At 38.7% G+C, this 25,177-nt stretch overlaps 1 protein-coding gene across 1 annotated transcript in view; it reads right to left on the bottom strand.

Annotated features, from left to right (window-relative positions):
• The window catches only part of LOC122810728 (cytochrome P450 4F3-like), a 3,229,861-nt gene that overhangs the window by 2,068,238 nt on the left and 1,136,446 nt on the right, over window positions 1–25,177 (bottom strand). Inside the window, exon 7 of the mRNA XM_044082292.1 lies at window positions 6,895–7,008. Within this exon, the coding sequence (XP_043938227.1) occupies window positions 6,895–7,008 (114 nt within the window). The remainder of the gene's footprint in view (window positions 1–6,894; window positions 7,009–25,177) is intronic.

Raw genomic sequence — 25,177 nt, 5'->3', positions numbered from 1 at the left:
AGCTGCAGGAATTATCAAAAGTAGCAAAGTAGAAAATAAAGTGGATTTCTATTATGAAATAAAGGAATATTCCTATAACTGCCTGGGAGAACTAAATGGGTAAAGCATAACACAGACAGCACTTGGAATAAAGGTTAGTCTAAAATCTTACATAGTACCAGAGTTATAAATACAATCAGTAATCAAAGAAGTTCAAAAGATGCACAGAGCATATGGAGAATCTAGGTAGTGTTAGTTCTTAACCATGATGGAAGTATTAGATTCCATAACAACTTTAGAAAACTGCATGGCATGTTAACATTTAATAGCTATCACATGCCCAGAACTGATGAGCTGATAGGAAACCCAGTAAAGGCAAAATATTTAAAAGCACTGGACTTAAAGGGGTACTGTGAGATTTCACCCTCCCTCCCCTCCAAATAAAAAGCAACTTTTGTAACCCCTAATAATTTTATTTCATTACACAGTGTTACCAGATGGCCTGTTTGGAGCTTCAGCCACCTTTTATGGCTGGATAAAATGGTGAATCCCATTCACAGTACAACGCTGCATATCTAGATGACATAGTTATCCATTCACAACACTGGGAGTCTCACTTACCAAAAGTGCAGACTGTGTTGGGCTGTATAAGAGAGGCAGGCCTGACACCGAATGCTCAAAAAGAAAATTGGGCATTGTGGAATCCAAATGTCTGGAATACCTATGAGGAACAGGGGTGATAAAACCACTACTAAAAAAATGTAGATTATAAAGATTGTCTATACCCTCCACTGAAAAAAGAACTGTGTATGCTTTTTTTTGGACTGAGTACTACAGAAAACATATACCTCATTTTGCAGCTACTACCTTTCCACTGGCAAACCTCACAAAGGTAAAGTTCCTACCAAAGCGTAATGGTTACTTAGGGCAGAGAGAGAGAGAGCCTTCAATGAGCTAAAAGACTGCTGTACTCTGAACGAGTGTTGACAACATCTGATTTTGGTAAAGAATTTACTTTGTATAACAATCATTAGAAGAGGATTTTAGTGGTGTGTGCCTTGGTGGGGGGACAGTTTTATACCAGATGTTCAAGTTGAGGCGTACCTTGTACACTACAGCAGTCTAAAGTTATGTAATGTTGTGAAGACGCATTTAGCCACTGAAAGGGAAGTGCAGTGAAGTAGGTTCTTTACTCCTTAGTACTATCTGCTTGGCAGATGCTTTAACTTTAGCGGCTGCCAATTCAAAAAGCACGTCCCTGTTTCTTAATAGAAACCTTTTTATTTCTTGTTTTTGTGGCTCAAGTAATATACTAGAGTTACTAGTCTCTGTTTCTTAACTACACATATTTGTGTATTTATTATTTTTATTTATATTTCTTTCTTTGGGCAGTACACCAAACAAGAATTACCATTTGTAGGCACAGTCTAGGTAAATGAAAATTCACAAGTACCACCATAAAAAATACAAAGTAGAAAAAAAAATATAAAGTCAGTCCATTAGAACAAATTATAGCAGTACAAACAGTACAAAGATTTTACAAAACAATGCGATTTGAAAAGAAAAGCACAATATCAAGGTATCCAAGCTAGCAGACAGCACTAGGATAACACTAAGGTAGATTTACCATAGTATGAGCAGAACTTCAGCAGTTCAGTAACACTTTGTACACATATGCCCAGAAAGGAAGGCACAGGAAGGTGATACTTAGGGTGCATTAAGTGATGTGCCCTTTACAGAAACAGGAGCATTTGGCTTGCATTTGAAAGTGGGTGAAAACGTCCTTCCTGAATTTGGGAAATTTGGACATTTCTTTGATGGAATGAGACAAGGACTTCCTAAGAGAGGGTGCACTATGGAAAACGCATGTCTGGCAGACTGGTGGGAGGGTCATGGAGTAGAGAGAGAGGATTTAGTTTTGATAAGTTGTATAGATTGTAAGATGACATTTTTCATAGAGTATGGTTAAAAGCGGGGCAAAAGATTCAAGGTATAACAGATTAAAGGCTTGAGTCCAAAGCAGAGGACTGACTCTTTCTTTAGTGCGGAACCATTTTTATTTTTTTTAAGAGTGAGGTAGTGGTGTTCTTGGTGGGGGGGGCAGGTTAGTGATGAAGCAACAGATGGAATTAGAGATTGTTTGCAGTATAGTAGCATTACACTTGAGGACTGAGGCAAAAATGGGAAGATCACACTAAACTTGTGATAGCAGGATTCCTTTTCCAATAATAGATCTGGTAGCAAAAGAGAAAAGGAGAGATTTATTTGCACAGAAAAGCAAAGAGTTTCTTTTTGATTTGTTTTTTTCTATGGGATATGAAAGATGAGAGACATTGGAAGTGGGAGATGAGTGAAGCAGGCTACAGCTCAAGGGCTAGTACAAGCCAATCAGCTGCACTTGTGTACTGATTCCACGGCTCACTTTCTTACATGGCCTCAGAATGCTGATATGCTATATTTCTTTTGGTCTTATCGTGCCTGTCTACCTTTGTGGGTTCCTTCATTTATTTTTTCTTTTACTTCAAATGGGCCCTGCTATTTAACCAAAAATGTATTTTCTGCTGTGGGGACAAAAAACATCACCTAGTCTCCAGCTTTAAATTAAGTGCTTCTTAAGTCTCTATTACACAAACCTTGTTCTGTCACTTAGTCTCTTTCCACATTTTCATGAACCATGGGTATCAGCACTTACTGCCTATCTTGTTATCTGGTACCGTGTTCTATGACTGAAAAAAAGATGTATGAGCACCAAAGTCAAACCAGAAAATAAATTATAAAATAAAAATCCAGCCTCAGCAGAGAATGACCAACACTTTAATAAAATAATATAAAATAACACAACAGTGATGAGCGCTTTTGTCTCACAAATGAGACTTCATCAGATAATAAAATACCATTGTTTAACATCTTAAATACCCTTCTTAGCAATCAAACACCATCCCAAATTTTAAACTCTTCGGATACCAGTACTTTAAATTATTTTATGAACAATTAAATATCTATAGCAAACAAGCTGTATGAATTAAAAATATGTTGTTTGATTAAACTAGGGTCTTGAACCAGTAAAAAATATAAATAAAATGAAATGCTGTGTGTCTAAAACCACACCACTTTTGAGAAAAGCTGTACACTTTTATGAAACGTAGGACCTTTATACAGCAGCTGCCTTCGCCTTAAAGACAGGTTTAAGGGACACATATTCATTAAGTTGAGGGGCTAAAAGTGGCATTCAATCTAAGCTGCCACACCACTTCTTTCTTTAATAGTGTTAGTTTCCAGTCACCACCCCTGGGGTTTAGTTTTATAATGTCTAAAATCCCAAATATAAATTTTGTAAACTTAGTACATACAGTGGAGTGTTTATAAAGGGCATTAGTCTCCTTTCTCATGTTTTATCTCATATAAATGCTCGTAAATTCTAGTCTTTAAAGCTCTCTCAGTCTTACATATATAGAAGACTGGACACCCTTCACATTTGGCTAAGTAAATCAACCTATTAGTATAACAATTCCCATTTCTGAGATTTACCCTACTACACAACCCATTCTCCAAATGTACATAATCCGTCCTTAATAAAAAAGGGCATTGTCTACACTTCCCACGTGTGATTGTACCCCTATTTGAAAGAGTGACTTTGGGTGAACTTAAATATCCATTTAAAATTTCTTCCCATTTTGAAGGTAAATACAGGCTCTTGTCCAACAGTTTTGTATACATCTTTACTTACTTTGAAAATATTCAATTGTTCTTAACTATACCCTGAATATGGTTGGCACATATTGACTGCATTCCATAACTAGAGCCTTCTCATACCTTCCGTCCCTTTTCAACCTTTTTGATTTATCTAAACCAATACCTAAAAGCGGTTTAAATTTTGTACCCCAACCCAGATATACTTCTTCAATAATTCCAGTCACTAACTTGTCAGGATAACCTCTAGTTACAAACATCTCCTTCACTTTAACAAGTTCAGGTCAAACATCTTCATGATGAGATGTTATTCTGGTGATACGTATAAGCCTGCCCTTTCACCAAGTTTCTCTTATGAAAATGTGGGTGATTGCTGGAAAAGTGTAAATAACTGTTACAAATGTGTTTTTCCTAAAAATGTTTGACTTAAAATCTCTTGTCATGTGTGAAATAGTGGTGTCAAGGTAGTTTATACTGTCCCTATTCCAGCAGGAGGTAAACTTAAAATAACCTGAACAATGGTTGAAATAATCCATAAATGCACCAATTCCTTCCACATTACTATCTTATAAAATAAATATATCATCCAGAAATCTGACATATAAATGTAAACACCTGGAAAAGGAGGGGTTGAAAATGTATTCCTTTTCCCACCCTAGCATCACCAGATTGGCGTACACTGGGGCATATGCACCCATCGCCACCCCAGTGACCTGTTGGTAATATTCTCCTTGAAAGTACAAAAAATTGTTCTCATAAACTAATTTCATAAGTTCAACAATTAAAGAAATATCATTGGGCAAGGTGGCATGATGGTGTAAAATGTCACGTAAATATTTTAACCCTTCCTCTCTTGGCATCACTGAAAAGAGATCCATTACATCAATGGTCAAAAAAATAAGGTCTCCCCTTCCAGATGGAATGCTTTAACTTGCCCAAAAAGACCCCATGAATCTTTAACTAAGTGCACTGTATTAATTACCACCTCCTTTGTCTAGAAATCAATAAACATTGATAAGGGATGAGTTTTGGAACCCTTAGCCGATACGATAGGTTTAAAAGGGGGACTTTCCAAAGATTTGTGAACTTTTGGGATCCCGAAAATATTCGGAATAGTGGGATTCAATTGTTTCAGAAAATGATATGTAGCACCATCACTGATTGAGTAGGAAGAGTATACAAGATGTTAAGCAAAGGTATTTTATTATCTGATGAAGTCTCATTTGTGAGACGAAAGCGCTCATCACTGTTGTGTTATTTTATATTATTTTATTAAAATGTCGGTTGTTCTCTGCTGAGGCTGGATTTTTATTTTATAATTTTTTTTCTGGTGAGACAGTGTTCTATGACACTTTTAAGTGGGGTTTTGTTTTCTTTCCAAGCTTGGTTAAAATGCTCCATTAATTCATCCATCATGGATAGCACATGGGAGTTTCTTTACTGCTTGCACTTAAAGCACTGGCAAAGTTGATCCATTGTTCTGGACATACACAGACTCTTCTGGTCAGTAAGCATTTCCTTGGTTATCTCTTCTCTGGCAAATAACAAGACTACGTCCCTAGCTATAGTTATAGCCTTACTTAGTGGGATAGCTTCAGAGTATTTAACTGAATATTTCAAAGTAACTAAAATATGTTGAAAGCCATTGCTGGATTTTATCAACAGCCTCTGGAAATACATTTCAATGGCAGCTCTATGGTAGCCACTGAAATGACAAGACTTTTAAAACTGGATGATGAGCTGTCTTCTGGCATTCAGGGCAGATGGCAAAGGAGTTCTCTACTTCCTTTAATATTCCAGGACAGTAAAATCTTGCTTTAGTCTTATCCTTTCATAACTGCACCCCCAGTATAAGGCTATTTGGTACTCTCGTTATCAGACTTCAGAAACACTCTGGTACCAACATCTGACTTATTACTTCTGAAACACTTCGGTACCAACAGCTGACCTATTACTTCTGAAAGACTCGTGTACCAACAGCTGACCTATTACTTCTGAAACACGTGGGTACCAACAGCTGACCTGTTACTTCCTCTGCATCCTTATTTACTCCACAGAGGAAACAAGGTCAATAAAAAGGTTATCATTACTCTACTGGTCATCCGAAAACTGAATACTGTCTGTCAGTGTAGTTCAGTCATCAAAAACAGATGTCAAAATTTTCTGAACTGCTGGAGAAACTAGCTTCAGGGAAAGGTCTTTAGCACATCAAGTCACACTTCCATGAATATACCACCTGACTGGTTAGTATTTATTACTTAAACAGGAACTCAAGAACACCTTCCTCTCCTTCCTTTCAAATAGAACATGTTCCGTCTTCCTCAATGTTTTGGGTGTCCTAAGCTATTTAATTTCTCCATGGCTCTCTTGTAAGATATGGCTTCAAATGTCCTGCTAATGTGCATAGACACCAAATCCTCTGTAAACTTTTTGTCTACATTAGTGTTGACCCAACTGCAGAACTGAGCTGAGCAGGACTAATAAAGATGCCTGCTTCACAATGCCATGCTGACAACCATCTGTTTGGTACCAAAGGTCAGGAATAATACCAGTTTAACACACAAAATTGCCTTCCTAACCTTCCCTGAAAATACAGTGAGATCAAAATGTCTGCAATTTCTAGGACGTCCACTGCATTAACTTAATCAATAAAATTGTGTCAACATCCAACAATCCGTTACTTCAGCAAGACTGTATGGGTTTGTCAGATGCAGTACCGTCAGGTTTTCTTTTTCACACTGCTACAGTTCAGTAAGTTCTAAACAGCTCACAATAATAAGCACACTAATAATACTACATGACTTCAGCAAAAGGAATCTTGGTGGAATTTATTATTGCAGCTCAAATGACCTGCTGTGCGACTCTCATCAATCACTTATAACATTGATGAAGTCTATTCCACAGACCTTCCCAATTTGTAAGACCTTTGTATAAGTCATATTGAAAAGCATCAGTAGGTAGAAGTTATTAAGCAGATTTGCCTACCAAGGACAGTAATCACATGGCCCATTAGAATAGATGAGCTGTGTATATTGTATCTCATTTTATCATGTGATGATGATTCATGGTCCATGGAGATCAGTTCTCTACCCCAGAAAACAAATAAAAATAAAAAAACAAATGTGTATCAGGCTTTTGTACAGCTCTTCTTGCTGTGATTTAGTTACCTGTCAGAACCCTGGCCACTCTGAAGCTGACTGTAAGAAATTAAAAACCGATCCTTACCTATATCCACTGGGACTCAGGTAAAACAGCAGGTCACTGTGATAAGGTGGAAAAGTTGCACGATTTGTAAATAAGTGGATGACATCGTTAACAGCCCTGATGTATGGAATTTCCCTGGAAGAAAGAAAATAAACAAATGAAATTAATATGACACTACATTAAATTTTTGATCCACTGATAACGTGAATTCAAGTCAACTGACTCTAAGGATAAACATTATGAAAAAAATGGAACAGCTGACAATATTTTATGAGACTACCACATCCACAATATTTTGATTCTTGGCAATTCATGTTCAAGCATTACGCTACTACTTTTTTGTCTCAAAAAAGAGTTGACTAAGGAAAACAATAACTTGTTTTCAGATGACAGGCTTGTTGAGTATCTAAATATTCTGTTTTACAGTGATATTCTCAGCATTCTGTAACACTGTATAACCTTCTACACATAATCTCTATATATCTCAGCATCCACTGTAATTTCCAGACAATGCATGGAAATAATCATGTTATATATGATACTTTTATGGTACATATTTTGGAATATTACCTAATATGATCTGTGAAAAAGTGAAATATAAGTCCCAGAGAACAATACTCCAACCATATAATGATCTGCAGTAAAGTGCAGGTAAGATCTATTTACATTGTGTGGAGCAGGTTAGTTTACATGCATCTATACTGCAATCTAAAAGAGGTACTTTTCCGTTATCGGGGCAACGGTCATTATGAGCATTTGGAAACGTAATATAACATTGATCGTTCAGCTGCCGCTGATGTGGGTACCACACACACTTATTTTCCTGTCAGATTTATGAAGTGTGTTCAATCACATTTAATAAATAATGACAATCATTTGACTTCTAGACTCGTTTTACTCTGAATAATGCATGCCAGCAGGGTGTAACAGAAGTGAATTGGCATGCATTATTCGGAGAAAAACAAGTGTATAACTCAAATGATTGTCGTTATCTATTAAATGTGATCGAACACACTTTTTTTCCTAAAACCGCCAGTTGTAGGGAATGAGAAGGGGTTTCAGTTGAAATCAAGAGAGAGTTGAGAGGTCTATGTATATGGGACACACGTTAATTAGATTGTATGAAATGGCAGGTAAATGCCATGATCACGCTTTGAAAAAAGGTGAAATAGAGATTTAAAAAAATTCTTGCACATATCTTTTTTTAACGTAAACCACAGTCTCAATAGTCAAACACCCCCCCCCAAAAAAAAAAACAGACTGTAGTGGTCTTTAATTAACATATAATTTAATGCACTGGCTTTTCAACACACCTAGAAGTGAGTGTGCATGCAAGTGTGTGGAACAAATGAGTTGCAGTATTTTCTCTGTATGAACTGTTAACATTTTCTTATACTTGAATTTCTGCACTTTGTTACCAGTTCTAATTACGTTTGGGCACTCCCGCGGTGCTTCATTTATTTCCCATTTGGCTGATGAACATCTCTTTTCATTTCTGTCTAGTCAGTCCGAGACTGTCCTGTGAAAACGTAACGAAATCAGGAAGTACTTGTTGCCCCGATAATGGAAAAGTACCCTAAAATATTACTAGAATGATTCCATGATTAGCAATACAGTGTCCTACATGTAAATTTGCAGAAAACACTGATCTCCTGCCTACACATCTAATGCAGAAGAGTTAACCTCCACATTTTTAATCTTTATTATGCAAGCTCCTGCTTTCATACATGTCAGGAAGAAGGGGAGGTGTTTACATAAATATTGAAACTCCTTACCTGCCAACATGCAACTGCTGTGTTCTAGACTATAGACAATGACAGTTCACAGTTACTCAAGGGACAAATACCAGAAAATCTTTCTTTGTAGCATGTTATATGACAGTTAACATTCACAGTATTTATAATAAACCCTGAAATAAATATTGCATTATGTGTTCTATCAAGCATCCATTAATGGAGCACATTTCACACAAACTTTACTATTCAAGCATTCCCTATTCTGCACAAAAGGGTCTCCTACAACCACCCATCTCCAAAACATTTGAAGACCACTGTCTCAAAGCCAGGGACTCAAGTATCTTACAGCTCATACCAGCTGTTGCTCGCATTCTGCCTGGAATGTCTGTGTGGTCAGGCAAAGTGCAGAGAGAGGAGCTGCCACACACTCCCCAAATACACATGTGAGTTTCAGCAGTGTCAGTGTGGCAGAATTGAGAAGTAAGAGGAAACAGGGTGGGATTGGGTGGCTTGGCTTTCTGGCAACAATCAAGAAGGTAATATAGGTTCAGGAAGGAGAAGACATTTATGGTTAGGCAGCAAGAGGGGAGGTTAGCATTATGAAGTGGAAGAGAAGTTTAAGGTTAGGGGACAGAGCTTTTAGGTTGGGAGAGAATGGGGACAAGGTTTAAAAGGTGGAGCGAAGTTTTGGGCTTAAGAAACAATTAAGGGTTAAGAAGGGGGAGTGGAGTTTTATAGTTTGGGTCGGAAAGTGAAGATTCAGGCTAGGGTATGAGACCAGGTGGGAGTTTTAGGGTGAAAGCTGGGGCTCTGGTGGGACTATGCAGTTTAGCAAAGATAGATAGTGGGAGGACTTAAGTAGGATTGGGGCTTGCAAGAATTAAGAAACTTGATATTTAGAGCGAGTAGCAGTGAGCAAGTGTATTGCAAGCTACGAGGAAGTGAGCACCTGTAGCAGATCTGCACTGAATATAATTCAAAGCAATGCCTATAAACTTGTAGCATACCACACAGCATATAAGGATATATCCCATGCCAAATGAAATTCTTTTTGATAACTTGAATTTCTCACAGACAAATAACATTTTTTTTGGCAATCACATTATTTGATAATATTGCTAGAAGGGAATCTACCAAAAAATACCACCTAAGAACTGTTCTGTTAGTTTACACGATCATTTATCATTTTGACCCAACATGTTGATTATCTCTGTTTTGAACTATTCTAGATATTAGATTTAGCAGCCTGACCAGACATAATGAAGCTTATCCAAAATGGCTCAGTAAGTATACTTCATAACCTTGGTAATGGTTGGGCTCCGCAGCCTGCAGCCCACCTGTTACCAAGGCAGTGAAAGACGTTTACTAATCAATGGATAACTTCTTCACATGGTAGAAAAGCCAAAGTCCTTCTAACATTTAGGCTATCAAATATTTTTAAGCCATGGGCATTGGGGATTAATGAACAGACTAAATTTGAAAAAGTAGAGTCAAATTTCTAGAGCATCTTTAACATGCAGACATTGATAAAAGATAATGTCATTTAATTGTGCTCTGATAAAAACTTAATTTTTACCACCACCTGTCACTGGATCTTCCCCTTTGTTTAGGGAAGTGACATCCTTTCAGAATGGGGATAACAGATGCCTTGTAATTTCTTCCACTGCATTATAGAAACCACAACATATGCAATGATTACACCAGACTTAGGAACTAAATTTCTTATTAGACACTCAAAGGGAGAGTTGAAAATACTCATTTGAAGTATAGCTCAATTAAGTCTGGTGTTTCTCTAAAATCTGTTCTTGCTCCTTTGTTTTTCACTTTTTTTTTCTGAACCAGTTGCTGACCTGTCATATAATAAAGCAGTTCTTTATGCAGACAACCTTGTATTGCTTCACTCTGGAAATGGGTGTAAGGACATTAAAAAAAATATATGTAAGGCAGCTTCTAGATACTTAGCATTGGTACATCACCAAGCAAGCTGCTTGGTTCCCACAGAAGACTCACTGGCATAACAAGTTTCACTTCAATTGACCCTACAAGGCCAGGTCAGGCCATTCAACATCATGTTGAGCTTAAATACCTGAGAATTTGGCTAGATTGTACCATAAGCATTTCAATCCACATCAAACGGACAATGCTAAATGTATTAAATCATTTCCATACGTATTTACAAGAAAGACATCTGATCACTTAATTGACCTGGGCCTGGCATGACAATTTCCCAGTAACAAAGACTATTACAGAGCTTGTAGAGGAAATGGCTCTGTAGAAAAAATGTTATCTCAAGTGGTCAGGGCTTTATATGGTGCTCTTCCAATCGGGACAGATGAATTTTGTGATTTACAGGAAGGACACTATGACATACTGGTGGTGCGGCAGACAGTAAACAACTTATGAAAACCTTCCACAACTGATTAGGGACTATGCAGCAACGGATTTACCTCTGAATATTCTGAAACTGATACTTTCACACTTGCCGGCAAGCAGCATTCTGCTTCCTGTCAGTGTTGTCCCAGTGTTAATGATGAAGTGAGAAGTGCTGGGGATACACCTTGTGGTCCTGCTGTTGAAATGCACTTTGAGTAAGATTTTGATTACTGTGAACCAGAATGTCACAGATACTTATACTCTAGTGTTTTTATAGTATATTTAACAGTAGTATAACCATATAGCAGTACTGTTACTGTAAAACTGAGGCAGACATACCTAACACCTGGATGAGATTTAATTAGGGTAGCCATAACTGCTGATACAAATGTGCATGTTTAACAAGCATTTAAAACCTAGTTTTGTAATTCTCAGCTTTTTTCTTTTCCCTTTTCTCTGATGATCAGTTTGAAGATTATTTTCCTACAGCAGGGTGGAAGCCTCCTTTAAAAAATTAGTATTTTGTATTTTTTGAGAATATTGTTTTCATATTAATTTTTCTACAAACTGTAGCCAGGCAAGATCACATGAGCTATGCTGATGTTCTCCCTAGGGTTCTCTTACATCTTTTCTTCGCCTTCCCTTATCCTTGTGTTGTTTCACATCTACTGCACTTGTCAAATAAGTGGAACAAAATTGTTAAAAATACAGTATAACAGCATTCTCTCCTCAGTTGAAAGGTAATGACAAAATGCCTATCCTCTGTTCTTGAACAATGCTGCAAGCAAGTGCTGAACACCTCTACATCTCAAAGGCCAAAGCCAGATAACATTCCGTTACAGAGAGGCTCTTATCCCCTCCCTCCCCCCATTATACTCACTCATTCCCTCCTTTGTGCCATACGCAACCTTTCGAGAAATACCACTTAAGAGCAATGAAACTCAGTGTACAGGATGACAATGCAATCCTGCAGTGCTGACCATCTAGCAATCTGTGTGTGTCAGCAACAATTCCTATTTTGATTTGGACCCTGCATTTCACAACAACTCCTATCACATAAAACATTACCAAGAACACTCTATTTAAAAGAGAAGTTAGAGAGCTCTTTAAAGTGCAAACTAACTGTCCCTGTAACTCTGTGTAAACTCCAGTTGCATCTATTTTCTCATTTTTGAATGGAGGGTGCTCATGGTAACTTGCCTGGCTTCCTTATTTTCTCTCCTTTCTTTCTTTCCCATCTCTGTCCTCTCTACTATCAATTCACAGATACGCAAGTCAAGATTTTTTCTCCACAATGGTACAAGCATTTTGAGACCAGCGTTTACCTGCCTCACCTACCAGCAGCTCCCTTTTAGTGGTTTCCCCACAACTTCATTTCTTTCTCCTCCAGCTTGTTTGATTAGTAACACTGTAGCTCTTTACTTTCCTTTACATCAAATCTTAACTCAGTTCCCACGACTTTTAAAATTTTAGTCTCTCTCTGTCTTTTAATTATAGTCACCCCAGTATTTCATTTCTATATAGTCCAGTGACTCGCATACCTATATTGTGGCTATTTTCATTCTATTGTACCAATCACATTCTGTTTATTACATGTATCCTATTTAACCATATCTATGACATATGGAAATTGCTTTTGCCTCTCATGTATTATTTCTGTCTCTACTGGAATATTTCATGCAATTTACTTTATACCTTTTGCCTTTGGCCTCAGTCACAGCTGAAAATGGTACACAAGTCAGCTCATATACCTAACTAACAAAAGATAAATATCTAGACAGTATTCCAAACTACTGTTGACAGAGCAGAAGTGTTGCTGCCTCACACCAAGAGGTTATCCAGTTCGATTCTTGGCTAAGATGCCTTCTGTGTGGAGTCTGCATGTCCTCTGCATTCGCGTGGGTTTCTTCCGGGTGCTCAGGTTTCCTCCCACATCCCAAAGACATGCTGCAGGTGGACTGGACATTCTAAATTGGCCCTAGGTGTGAGCATGTGCATGTGTGTGCCTCCTGTGGAATGTTGGGAACTGGGCTGGCAATTTGACACCGTAAAACTAAATTGCCAATCGTTCTGCAGACGGCTGTTCCACTGTGGCTACTCCTAATGGGAAAAGCCGAAAGGAGAAGAAGTTGACAGAGCATAAGAAAAGATACTTTGAAGAAAGGAAATACATACATAGCATGGTCTGATCTGAAAGAAATGTTTATAAGGAGGTGCATAAAAAACTGTGACTAAAAGACACACTGAGCTGAAGTTAGGATACATCAATATGAAGCACATGGCTATCTAATAAAGAACCTGTCTTAGTCAGATAGATACAAATACTCCAATGACCTCTTGGCTTTTGGTAAAACTCACTCCACTGGTTGATCCACTGGACCTGGCTAGTATTTTCAGAAAGGATTTCCTATTGTTTCTGACAATCTAACTTCAGAAATCTACACCAATGACTGGTCAATGATCACAGAACCATGAGCCTACAATTAGTACAACCAGGGAAATGGAACAAGCTGAAACAGCCCTGGTGATAATAACAAAGTGTTATTTTGAGAGGTCCGACTGGTGTTTTGTCTTGGTTAGTCATTAGTGACTGGCTAATTCCTGTTCCTTAGACATCAGTAAAGAAATCCAATGTGGATGTTTAACCCAATTTCATATATCATTAGACTTGAACTATGATGTTGATATGGTGAATTGGGAAATGTAGCTTTCTGTGAAGTTACAAGCAGTTTAACAGTGCTCCTACCTGACTTTAACTTTTATTTTATGCAATTCAGCGTGGCTATCTCAGAACTTGGAGGTTAGTATAAAATCGAAGAATACTATAAGGCCTTAAGCAAATCATTTAACTAAAGTCACAGTTGTTAAAAAAAGTTACAGTTGGATACGCTTTTCTTGGTTTCACTGTTTTTTCTTTCGTGTGAGTTTAAAATGTGGTTAAAATAACTATCATACAATTCAGCCTGCAACTCAGTAAATTTTATAGAATACAAAGCAAACCACTGCAAATAATATAATGCTGAATACAGTTTGCTACTGTGGTACTTTATTTTAAATTTATGACAACAATCTTAGAAAAGAATGAACAAACATGTTAATTTGGAGTTTTTGCTGTGTTCAAGCAAATAGTATAAAAATGCCTCATGTTGTAGCTGCACGTTATACAGATAAAAAAGGAAAACAGATGTGAACAAATGATAACATCCAAACATTTTATTCAGCCAAAACATTTTATGATTCAGTCAGCTCCTGCACATCCAATGAATAAATGTTTCAAATGTCATGAGAGCAAGAGCTGGCTGAGGCCTAAAACATCTGTGCTGAATAAAATGTCTAGAGTTTTGTCATGCTTAGTTGCCATTTTGTTAACTAGGTATACTGAAGACTGGTAACACATTTTTTTGAATTAGTTTTTATTTCATCCCTGCCAATGATCAAGCTTCCTCTCAATCATACAACACTTTCTGTATGGCTGGGGTTATCATCTAGGCAGCCAAAAGTGTGCTTTTGCCAGCATCCTGGAAATTGGTGCATTTTTCATTTTATGGCCTAACAGTTACATATGCATGTGCACAAACAACTGCCGCTATTTGCTTTAATGGCCTTACCCACATCTTCCATGCCCCAATTCCCCTCTTCATGTCAAGCCTCAGCGGCATAGTTGACTCCCGGTTGTTGCAGCAATGATATAGGTTCATAGATTAGTACTAGACTAACTGCCCTTGTGAGCCATTTTAGACCTAGCCTGAGGTAGAAGGGAACCAACATTCCTCACTGCAGGATGGACATGACCATCTTCCCTGCTTGCACCATGAAGTGTCCAGGCTGCTAGTTGACGCTTAACTGTAGTCAAGGTTTTACTTCTCTATATTGCTGAAGCAGGCTCCATTATCCACATTTTGACAATTTGAGAACACACACAAGAATTCTTTCTTGATAGTATTGTACCATTATAATCAGTAGTTTGAACAACTAAATAATCTAATGTAAAACTTTTCACCTTGTGATTCCAAAACATGCTTATAAAAAGGAATTTTTAAAATGCATAACTGGTGTTATTCTTCAACAATGGGCATCCCAAACTTTTATATTTTTTCACAAGTCAAATATGCAACCTGCAAGAAAATAAAAAATACAAGTGTTTTCATCTATTAATAATGCAGATTTTTTTCTGAAGTCTACATTATTAGTAGATGAAAGCAGTTGATTTATTTTAAATTGCCTGTTTCTGTTATTTTCAGTGTTTTCTCCTGTTTGTTTTGTCAGATTTTTGTTAAAGCCACACAGTTCATTGTTTGGTACTGTGTTCTAAAATACGTTATTCATGCAATATGCAACCCCACTTAAACTTTAAATTAAGAAGTGATGAACATACAATGCTACTACCAGGTTTTCTTGGATGACTGTTACCAGACGATCTTCCTATGCTTCAAGATTCAGGTAAAAGGCAGGACATACAAATTCACTGTACTTACAATTTAATTTCTAACAAAAAACAACAGCGATAACTAAAAAAAAAAAAAAAAAAAAAACGATAGCACAAATCTTATTTTACTACTTATAGAGCATGTATATACTGTTTCATTAAACAAAACATGCAAGCCATTTTCTATTGTTATATAAAAAAAACTTGAACTTATTAATCTGCTTTTACTGTATTTGTGTTTCTTCCTAGTTCATCGCATTTATTGCTGCTTGCTAGTAGCCTGATTAAATTGTAACTGTTATTGTAAGCCTTTGGTTGAAGCACTTGGGCTTCAGACCAGTTGTTTTAAATTAAGAAGGTCTGTGGTTTGCACTGTTGTGGCAGGACAGGTAGCTTGCATCCTTCTAAGCTGGGAGTTGCTGATTGAAGGCCTAGTGTCTATTATTCTAAAAGTGTATTAGCTCTGGTTTAAGCACTTGGGACAGTTATTTTACATTAAGAATGTGTGGTCTGCACTCTTGTGGGAGGGGAGGGGAGGGTAGATTCTGCCCTTCTGAACTGTGAGTTTCTGGCTAAAGGCTTATTGTGCCTGCTTATTTAAAATGTTTCTTTCTGAAATTGGTACGCCTTGTTTGCTGTAGTACAGGCTAAATTCAGACCTGCTAAATCTAGCTTTCTTTGTATAACTTGAGCACTAAGCCAGACCATCTTTTTTTGGAGAAAGTTCCCCTGCACCCTAGCCACAGAAGTGTGCAGTTAGAACTTGTTTGATCGAAAAAAATTTCATTTGCAGCAACTGGAGAGACCCCAAAAGTACCTCACCAAGAGGATCATGGGCTACAAACAGATGTCCTATGCAGCTCGACTAAAGAAACTCCAGCTCTACTCAGTTGCTTACCGCCTACTCAGAGGCGATCTATGCCTGACGTACAAAGCCATGTCAAACCCAGAATTAATGGACATGCTCCACCTCAAAAAATCCAAGTCCCTTAGAGCTACACGCTCCAGGGACCTAAACCTCAGCACAAAAATAAATAGGACATGCTGGAGGGACAGATTAATTTCCCAGAGGCTCCCCTCACTCTGGAATAGAATCCCAATTCATGTTAGACATAGCCCCTCACTGACCTTCTTCAAGCGAAATCTGGACGCGTGGATGGGAAATCGCAAATTCACCCCTGGGATCTCTTCTGTGGCCCTGCTAGACAGAGGCACAGTAAACTAATCTTAAAAGGGTACCTTCTGTGACCTACTTTACAGAGGCACAGTAGGCTAATCTAATAGGGAGGCGGAAGCCAAATGCACTCTGGCTAGGCTTATAAATGCCCTAGGGCAGATAGCCTAGTATCTACCTATGAACCTATGAAGACTGCTGGAATGGGGCTCAGATTTTAGCTTTTTATTGGTTAATTTGTTTAAATCAGTTTGCTCATTTGCTACTGTTATATTAAAAAAAAAAAAAAAAAACTATGTATCGCCCCTTAGCTAGGGTTAAACTATTCCTGGCACCATAAAGTTTGCTCTTCAAAATTTCCCTTAGAACTAGCCAGTTTTTTTTAGTTTTAGCACTAAAAGCTGTTTCTTTGAGCTCAGCACTTGTTCAGAACTTGTTGTAAGCACTAAATAAGCTACAAATTTCTGCAACACTCAACTTTCCTCACTTGTCTAGAGGAAAACACCACCAAAACACACACATAACACAAAACACACACCTACATTCGTGGAGGCTCTCAATAAAAATCTGCTCAAGCAATAGAGACCTCCAAAGTAGAAACGCAAGCAACCGCCCCACCAACACAACCCAAATGACACACAGCCCACAAACTCAGTGTGCCACTCAACCACAGTCCATACGGCATAACGTACCCAACACTCTAGTCATAGGTGACTCTATAGTCAGGCACACTGAAGTTCCACTCACCAGGCTAAACAAGGAGAAAGTTACTGTCAGCTGCCTGTCGAGTGCCAGGATCCACCACATAATGCACATACTCAGATCACTCCACAACAAGTACAAATATGGCTCTGTCATTGTCCATGTTGGTGTGAATGACCTGAGACGTTACCTCACTGGACTACATGAAAAGAGACATGGAGTAGCTCTCCGATCTTGTAGCCCAGGCAGGTATGACCCTAGCCCTGAGTAGCATCCTGCCATCACCGAGAATGATACCACAATACAAGGACAAAATGACTTCAACAACTGGCGAAGCTTCTGGTGTCATTCTAAGGGGATCCAGTATCTGTCTGCCTGGGATGACATGATCAACAGCCCACGATGCTTTGTCAAAGATGGCCTGCACATGTCGCCCTTGGGATTCCGGATACTGGCTAAGGCTCTTGCCACCCCTATAGTGCCTTTTTTAGGCAAGGTTCAAATGACAAATTCACCACTGTAACAAGTACAAGCAAGCAAAATCTGAGGGTAATGCTACTCAACGCTAGAAGTCTAAACCTCAAAATGCTTTCACTTGTTACAGGTCCCCCACCATGCCCCAGGATTCCCACTCCTCATTTCTTGATACACTGAAAATATTAGGGTACAACCCAACACCCAAATAATGGACGATTTCAACTACCCCACCATTAACTGGGAAAACTACTCATACACCAACTCTTTTGCTCAACGTTTTCTGGAATTCATAAATTCCAATGCCTTGGATCAACTTATCCACACCCCCACCATGGACAGCAATATCCTAGACCTGGTTATTACCAACATGGGCGACCACTGTTCACACCAGAGGTCAGTTCCTCATTGGTCAGATCTGAGCACAAGCTAATCACTCTAGACATCCACATCCCGCCCCCACCCCCCATTAGGGAAACCACCATAAAAAATTTCTCCAAAGCCTACTTCATGCTTCTTAAGACAGAAGTGGCAAACTTCATGATACCTATGCAGACAGCCATAAGAATGCTGAATCCTACACATATGCACTTTATAAGCACTTACATGAGTGCATGGATTGTGCTATCCCTAACAGAACCAAGATGCTATCCTCCAAAAAAAGGAAGCCAATCTGGTAGCCCCCTGGCATAAACAAACTCTACAACAGAAGAAAGAAACTGTTGCAAAAAAAGAGTAAAATCCCATGGTTGGAGGAACTCCCTGGTCAGCCTCAGTAAGAAGCTGAGATCCCTCATAAAATTCTCCAAAGCTAGTTATAAAAACAAAATGCCACTGATTCTAAAGACAACCACAAAGCATTCTATAGCTATGTCAAGAATCTCAATGGCAACACTCAAATCTCCTCTGAGTTGCAGCACAATGGCACTAAATATACAGAACCAACTGATATTGCCAACATCCTGTCAGATAGGTTCACTGCTAACTTTACCCACCTCTCACCCCCTAAAGGGCCCATCTAGATACCGGAAGAATGCAAAGTTCCTGTAATCATGGCTGCACAGGTAAAAAACACACCCCCCAAGGCCAAGAACACAGCATCCATGGGAACTGACAACATCCCAAGCTGCGTTTTATATGAACTACAGAATGAACTACACCCCCACCTAAGCACCATGTTCAGTCATAGCCTCACCTAAGGTTTTGTGCCCACTGAATGGCGCACAGTAACAGTTATCCCACTCCACAAAGGGGGTGCCACCAAGGACCCTGGGAACTACCGTACCATTAACCTAACAATCCTGGTCTGCAAGGCCATGGAACGTATCATCATGGAACTTATAAACGAAGACAATAGTAATCTCCAAACTCTGGACCCTACCTATTTCAGGTTTTGTAAAAGGCATCTCATGTCTCCTAAACCTGATAGACTTCTTTGAAGCAGTCACCAAAGCTGTAGAAGAGGGTAAGGTGGTTCACACAGCCTATCTAGATCTCGCCAAGGCTTTTGACAACATTCCCCCACTCTAGAATTATAGATGAACTCACTAAACTAGGCATAAATCCCTATGCCACAAGATGGGTTGCCAACTGGCTCACTGACAGAACCCACACTGTGAAAGAAGCTTACTCCGAATCCGACTTCAGACCAGTGACAAGTGGAGTACCACAGGGTTCAGTCCTATTTGGTATCTACTTTTCTGAAATACAGGCTAAAACAGAAGGTCTTTGGCTAATGAAGTTCACAGATGACTGCAAACTAGGAGCCATAATTGAAACGCCTAACGACGTGGACATCCTACAAAAGGGCCTCACTGAGACAGATACCTGGTGTCAAAGCCATGGCCTCAAGCTCAATGCCAAAAAGTGCATTGTCATCCCCTTTGGTAAAAACTCTGTACCCATGAGCTACCACATAGGTGGTAGTCTACTTAACACCGAAAGTGTGATAAGAGACCTTGGGACACAGGTGGACAGTAGTCTCTCCTATGATAATCACATCACCACAGTAGTCAGGAAATCCTTCTACATGGCACACCTCATCACAAAAGTTTCTCATCCACGAAAAAAGAGGTAATTGTTCCCCTCTAATTGTCACTCATTAGACCCACTATACAGTACAATGCCCCTTTTGGTATGTACCTCACAAGACATCTACAACAAATGGAAAGGCTGCAGAAATACCTCACAAAGAGGATTACCAACCTCAAACAGATGCCCTACACAGACAGTCTCAAAAAACTCCAGCTTTACTGTCACATATCGCCTACTCAGAGGCGATCTCTGCCTAACATACAAAGCTATGTCAAATCCAGAGCTGCTGGACATGCTTCACTTAAAGAAATCCCAATTCCTCCAAGCTACACGCTCTAGGGACCTAAACCTTGTCACCACAATAAACAGAACGTGCTGGAAGGATAGATTCCTGTCTCAGAGACTTCCCATACTCGGGAACAAATTACCTATCTATATCAAACAAAGCTCCTCATTAGCGCTCTTCAAGTAAAATCTTGATGACTGGATGGGAAATAGAAAATTCACCCCTGGGATCACCTCTATGGCTCTGCTCGACAGGGGCACAGGAAAATTATTTTTTTGGGTGGCGAAAGCCAGGATACCTTTTTGGCTAGGCTTATATAGGCCCTAGGGCCAATAGCCTAGTACCTACCTATGAACCTATGACTGACAGTAACGATAAGTGAACAAAATGCAAATGCCTGAAATGGGTCCTAGAGTAAGAGTAAACAAAACTCCAACTATGCAACAGGATGCAGATGTTTACGGTAAAATAAGTCCATGCAGGTGAATCGACATGGATAAATAATGTATCACAGGGGTCAGTACTAGGTGCTGCCCATTTTAATGTAGTTATAAATAACATGGCAGAAGGTGTGGGAGAAACTTTGCCTTTTTGCTGGAAGGGAAACAGTACCAACAAGTTTGAAAAAGGCCTTGGGGTAGTCATATCAAGATAAGCAAGAAACATGAGATGCACATTTACTTGGTAGAATCCCATAGTTTAATGAGATTTGCATTGCTACTTCTGTGAGAAAAGACACAGGAAAAAATATTTTGTGAGTAGAAGCTAGATTCAGTGTAGCAAAATTATTTTATTGATATGTGCATTTCTGGGTGAACAGGAAGGACTTCTGCCTCTGGACACAGGGAAGCAGTTGCTAGCCACTTGCCTTATTTAGTCATTGAGTTTTAACACTAATTTTACTGGTCTATGTTTGGGGGGAGTAGTGTATTTCTGCTGGGTAAGGGGAGACAGGCACATTGATGAGTTAACACATGAATGGGAAAAACAAGACTGTGGATTATACTTTACTTCTAGAAATGCACTAACACTAATGGAAAACTCTGACAACTGTCTATGATGCCAGATAAGCATGTAGGGGTTAAACTGAAACCAAGTTTGTAAAAATAAGCAAAATAGATTTTCAATCACTGAACATCTCCAAGAAAATGAAAGGTGCTTTGAGGCTGTGATTTTGTGTGACACAATAAATAAAATAAATATTTTATAAATTGCATGCTGCACTTGGAAAGTAATGGAATAGTTAACGGGAATCTTACCTAGCAATGTTAAGAGCTACAACTAACATCCATGGGAAACAATATGTTGATACAGAGCTTCCTATACAGAGTTTCTAAAAAGTCTTAAAATTTCATTACTAACTGAACAATACAAAATAATAATGGATAACCAGTTATTGCAAACCATAATGGCTGGAGAAGGCATAGTTAAATATGACACCTCGAACATATATGGAATTGAGACTGACAAAGCATATACTGAAAATGTATGCTGTAATTTAAGCTTAGAGCTGATTTATTATCTATTATGAAGGTTTTGTAGCAGGATAGATAAACAGAAGACAACATAGATAAGGAGAAAAAAATACAACATATAAAAACATATCAATATATGGGTGGTATGGTATGTTATACAAAGCTTCTTCACCAGAGTTAGACAATATTAGCAAAAATTGCTTACAAAAATATTAGACAGAGAAGAGATCTCTAATGAAAGCCATGGAAATGAAACACAACAAGCAGTGGAGAATGTGAGAAGAGTAAACGGCAGAGTAAAAATGGAAATCATATCAATAAAAGATTCATGCATTTTACGAACAGTTGCAGAAAGATAAAGATGGGCAAAATAAAAAAAAAAGAGGATAGTGGAGTAAAGACAGAAGAACCAACAATTAGGAACAAAAAGAAAGACATGGAAGCATTTTAGGAAAGAAGCAAATGCACAAGTTAATATATACAAATCAGGATACAAATAGAACAAAGAAAAAAATTATAATTACCAACTTACATTGACACCATTTAGCTTGTTAATAAAACCTACACAAGTAGGACAAACAAACTAAGAGAATGAATTCTGAAATTAACAACAGAAAAGTAAGTAGTTACATCTACGGAAAAGCAGACACACAAAGGAAGCATCTAAGGACAAAATAAGAAACAAAATGGAGATCACCAACAAACAACAAAGTTTGGGGAAGAACAGTGACATAAATTACAGAGAGATCTGTTTTGCCTTCTGGTGAGAGAAGGAGCAGAGGGACATTGTTTGTAGCCTTCCTAGAGATTACTAATGACTGGAAACTCTGAAAATTGCTTTTTTGAAGCCATTTTAGAATTTTGTTAATTCTCTGCTTTTATTGAGAGAATGAAGAGAGGGCCATTGATTCCTGCTGTTCTCTGATTGGGCAGTGTTTATGGGACTTCACTGAGTGGTCTGGTTACAGTTTTGGAAAAAAAAACTCTTCAGTGCCTTTGTGCAGCTTAGCTGTCCGTTCTGTCTAGCTGCTGTAGGTCCTATCCAGGGTATCTATGAAGAGAAGACTATATCAAATGCACTGAACATTGCAACATCTGGGTTCATACTACCTTTCAAAAGCATCCTGGGATTAATGTTTGCCTCTGGTGAAAGAAGGAAGTAAGGATCAATCATTCCTGGCTACATCATCATGTAGCTGTATTGAGACCACCATTATCTCCATCCACTACAAGACAGATATCACTACCAGAATGCAAGTGCAAACCTGACAGGCACTACTCCTCTTTCAGCCCCATTAGTAAGCACCTGGAACCATGGATTTGTACTTTCCAACTGTTTATGGAACCAGCTTGGTTGAAATGGGCATCCTGAGACAATGGAGCAATCGTTTCATATCTACTAACTACCTACTACTTAAATAAACTGACACAGTGTGTGACAGATGCAGCTATTTGTTATTGGAGGCAAAGCTCACACATGAAGATGCTACAAACAAAAAGCAGGGTGTCAGTACCACACAACACTACACTAAACCTATCACACACAGATCAGACCAAACGCATACACCTACACATGCTGAGGCTCTTAAAATTAACCTACCTCAATCATTAAGGTCTCCTAAATGTAACCTAAGAAACAAGTACCCCCAGCAACCTTACAAACACACAATAAAGGTAGCATCTTCATTTAAACACACATCAGAGTTACAGTGTCTCATTTCAAAAACTCATTAGGTAAACACAGGTTCATAGGTGTATACAAGGCTAATGATCACTGAGGTCTTTATAATCCTAGCCATATAACCCAAATGTTTCCCACAAGTTAATAAACCTCAGGGGTTATTTTAAAGGGTGTATGTAAGTTAAGACATGATTTAAATGTTGCCTCTTTCCATCAGAGACTCAGGTGTCAGACCAGGGGTAAATTTCCGATTTCCAATCCACTGGTCCAGGTTGCACTTAAATAAGGTTAGGGGGGAAAGCTCTGCTTCACATAGATGGAAACTCATTGGGAAGCTTATTCCAGAGAATGGGGATTCTCGGAGATACATACCTGTCCCTCCAACATGTCATATTTAAGTAACTAGCAAAGTTTAAATCCTTAGCTCTAGTACTTCTGGTGCTGTTCATTTTGTAGTTATGCAAAAGATCCATCAGAGCAGGATCCAAGGACGCCTTAAACACCAGGTATAAATCACTTCTCAGCAGTCTGTAGAAAACAGAGTATAGAGATAGGGCTTTGAGGGACTATGCAAAGGACATTGTGTTTATGCCCTGTATTCTTTGTGTGAGGAACCTCTGAGGATGTTCTAATTGTTGAATGTGCCTGAACATGAACCTACTGAAGAGGGTGTTATACACAGTGATGAGTCTGATGATGTCAGAGTACAGTGGCACTGTGACTTCCCTGGACCTAGATGACATGCCCTTACTTATAAGCTGAGTGACATCAAATGTTTTTCTTACAACCTTACACACATGCTGGTTGAAAGCCAGGTCACTATCTATGTGAGTTCTCAAATCCCTGACTACTGTGACTATTTTTAGGGGTATTTTATCAATGAGGTAGTTTCCCTGGGAGGCTGACTTCTCAAAAGATACTAATATGCATTTCTTGGCACTGAGTTTTAAGCCATGACTTTGGCACCAGTCATTTCTCAGTGTGAGATCATCCTGTAAAACACTGGTATTTTGGGAAGTTTCTATAATTGCTTCTGGTTTGCAATCATATACAAAACTTGGTAAACCAGAGGCCCATGACATTGACCTTGACTTCTGAAAAATAGATGACAAAGAGATGACCATCCTCTTTGTGGAGTTGCTCTCTCCAGTCATAACGTCTTGGGTCCTGTATGAACCAGCTGGCTATCCAAACAAGTTAGATATGGGTTTATGCCTAATTCTGTGGGTTTGTTTACAATGCCGAGTGAGGTATTGCATCAAATGCCTTAGATACATCAAGATAGCAAGTTTGAACTATTTTGCTGTCATCCGTTGCCTTGATGACATTCTGAAAGAAATCCACCAGGTTCAGTATGCAAGACCTGCCTTTAACGAATTCAAGCTGGGTTGAGCCCACTATCTGAAAGTTTTCTATATCATTGTTAATCATTGCCATGATAATTCTTTACATGGCTTTGTATATGAGACTAGTCAGATTAATGGTTCTATATCAGGATCCATTGATAGTCCACCCCTTGTACAGAGGGATGACCGCTGCAGTCTTCCATTCATGTGACGCAAAGTCTGTGCTGAGGCTATGGATGAATAGTGACACCAGTGGCCCTGATAGGTCACATTTAAGGCTATTTAGGAGGCATCCTGGGATATTATCAGGGCACACTGAAGCTGTATCGTTAGCTTTAGAGAGCACATCTAAGATCTGTGACTACTGAAAGTTGGAGGGATTATGTTAGATGGTTATTCCTGGTGGGCAGCTGGGGGTGGGGTGGGTTAAAGTTGAACCTGAATTTGTCAGCCAGAATATTTGCTATATCTCCCAGTTCCATGAATGTGGCTTCATTTATCAAAAGTTTTGCATACTGTTTGTGCTGCCTTTGAAGATTCGGACATGGCTAAAGAAGGCCTTATGGTTGTCTTTGGCCTGGGATGCTAGCTTTACCT

The sequence above is a fragment of the Protopterus annectens genome, chromosome 9.part0 (genome assembly GCF_019279795.1).
Source record: "Protopterus annectens isolate FY-2018-M chromosome 9.part0, PAN1.0, whole genome shotgun sequence".
Lineage (NCBI taxonomy): Eukaryota > Metazoa > Chordata > Ceratodontiformes > Protopteridae > Protopterus > Protopterus annectens.
Note: the sequence above shows the minus strand (reverse complement) of the source record. Positions and strands in the feature narration are given on the sequence as shown.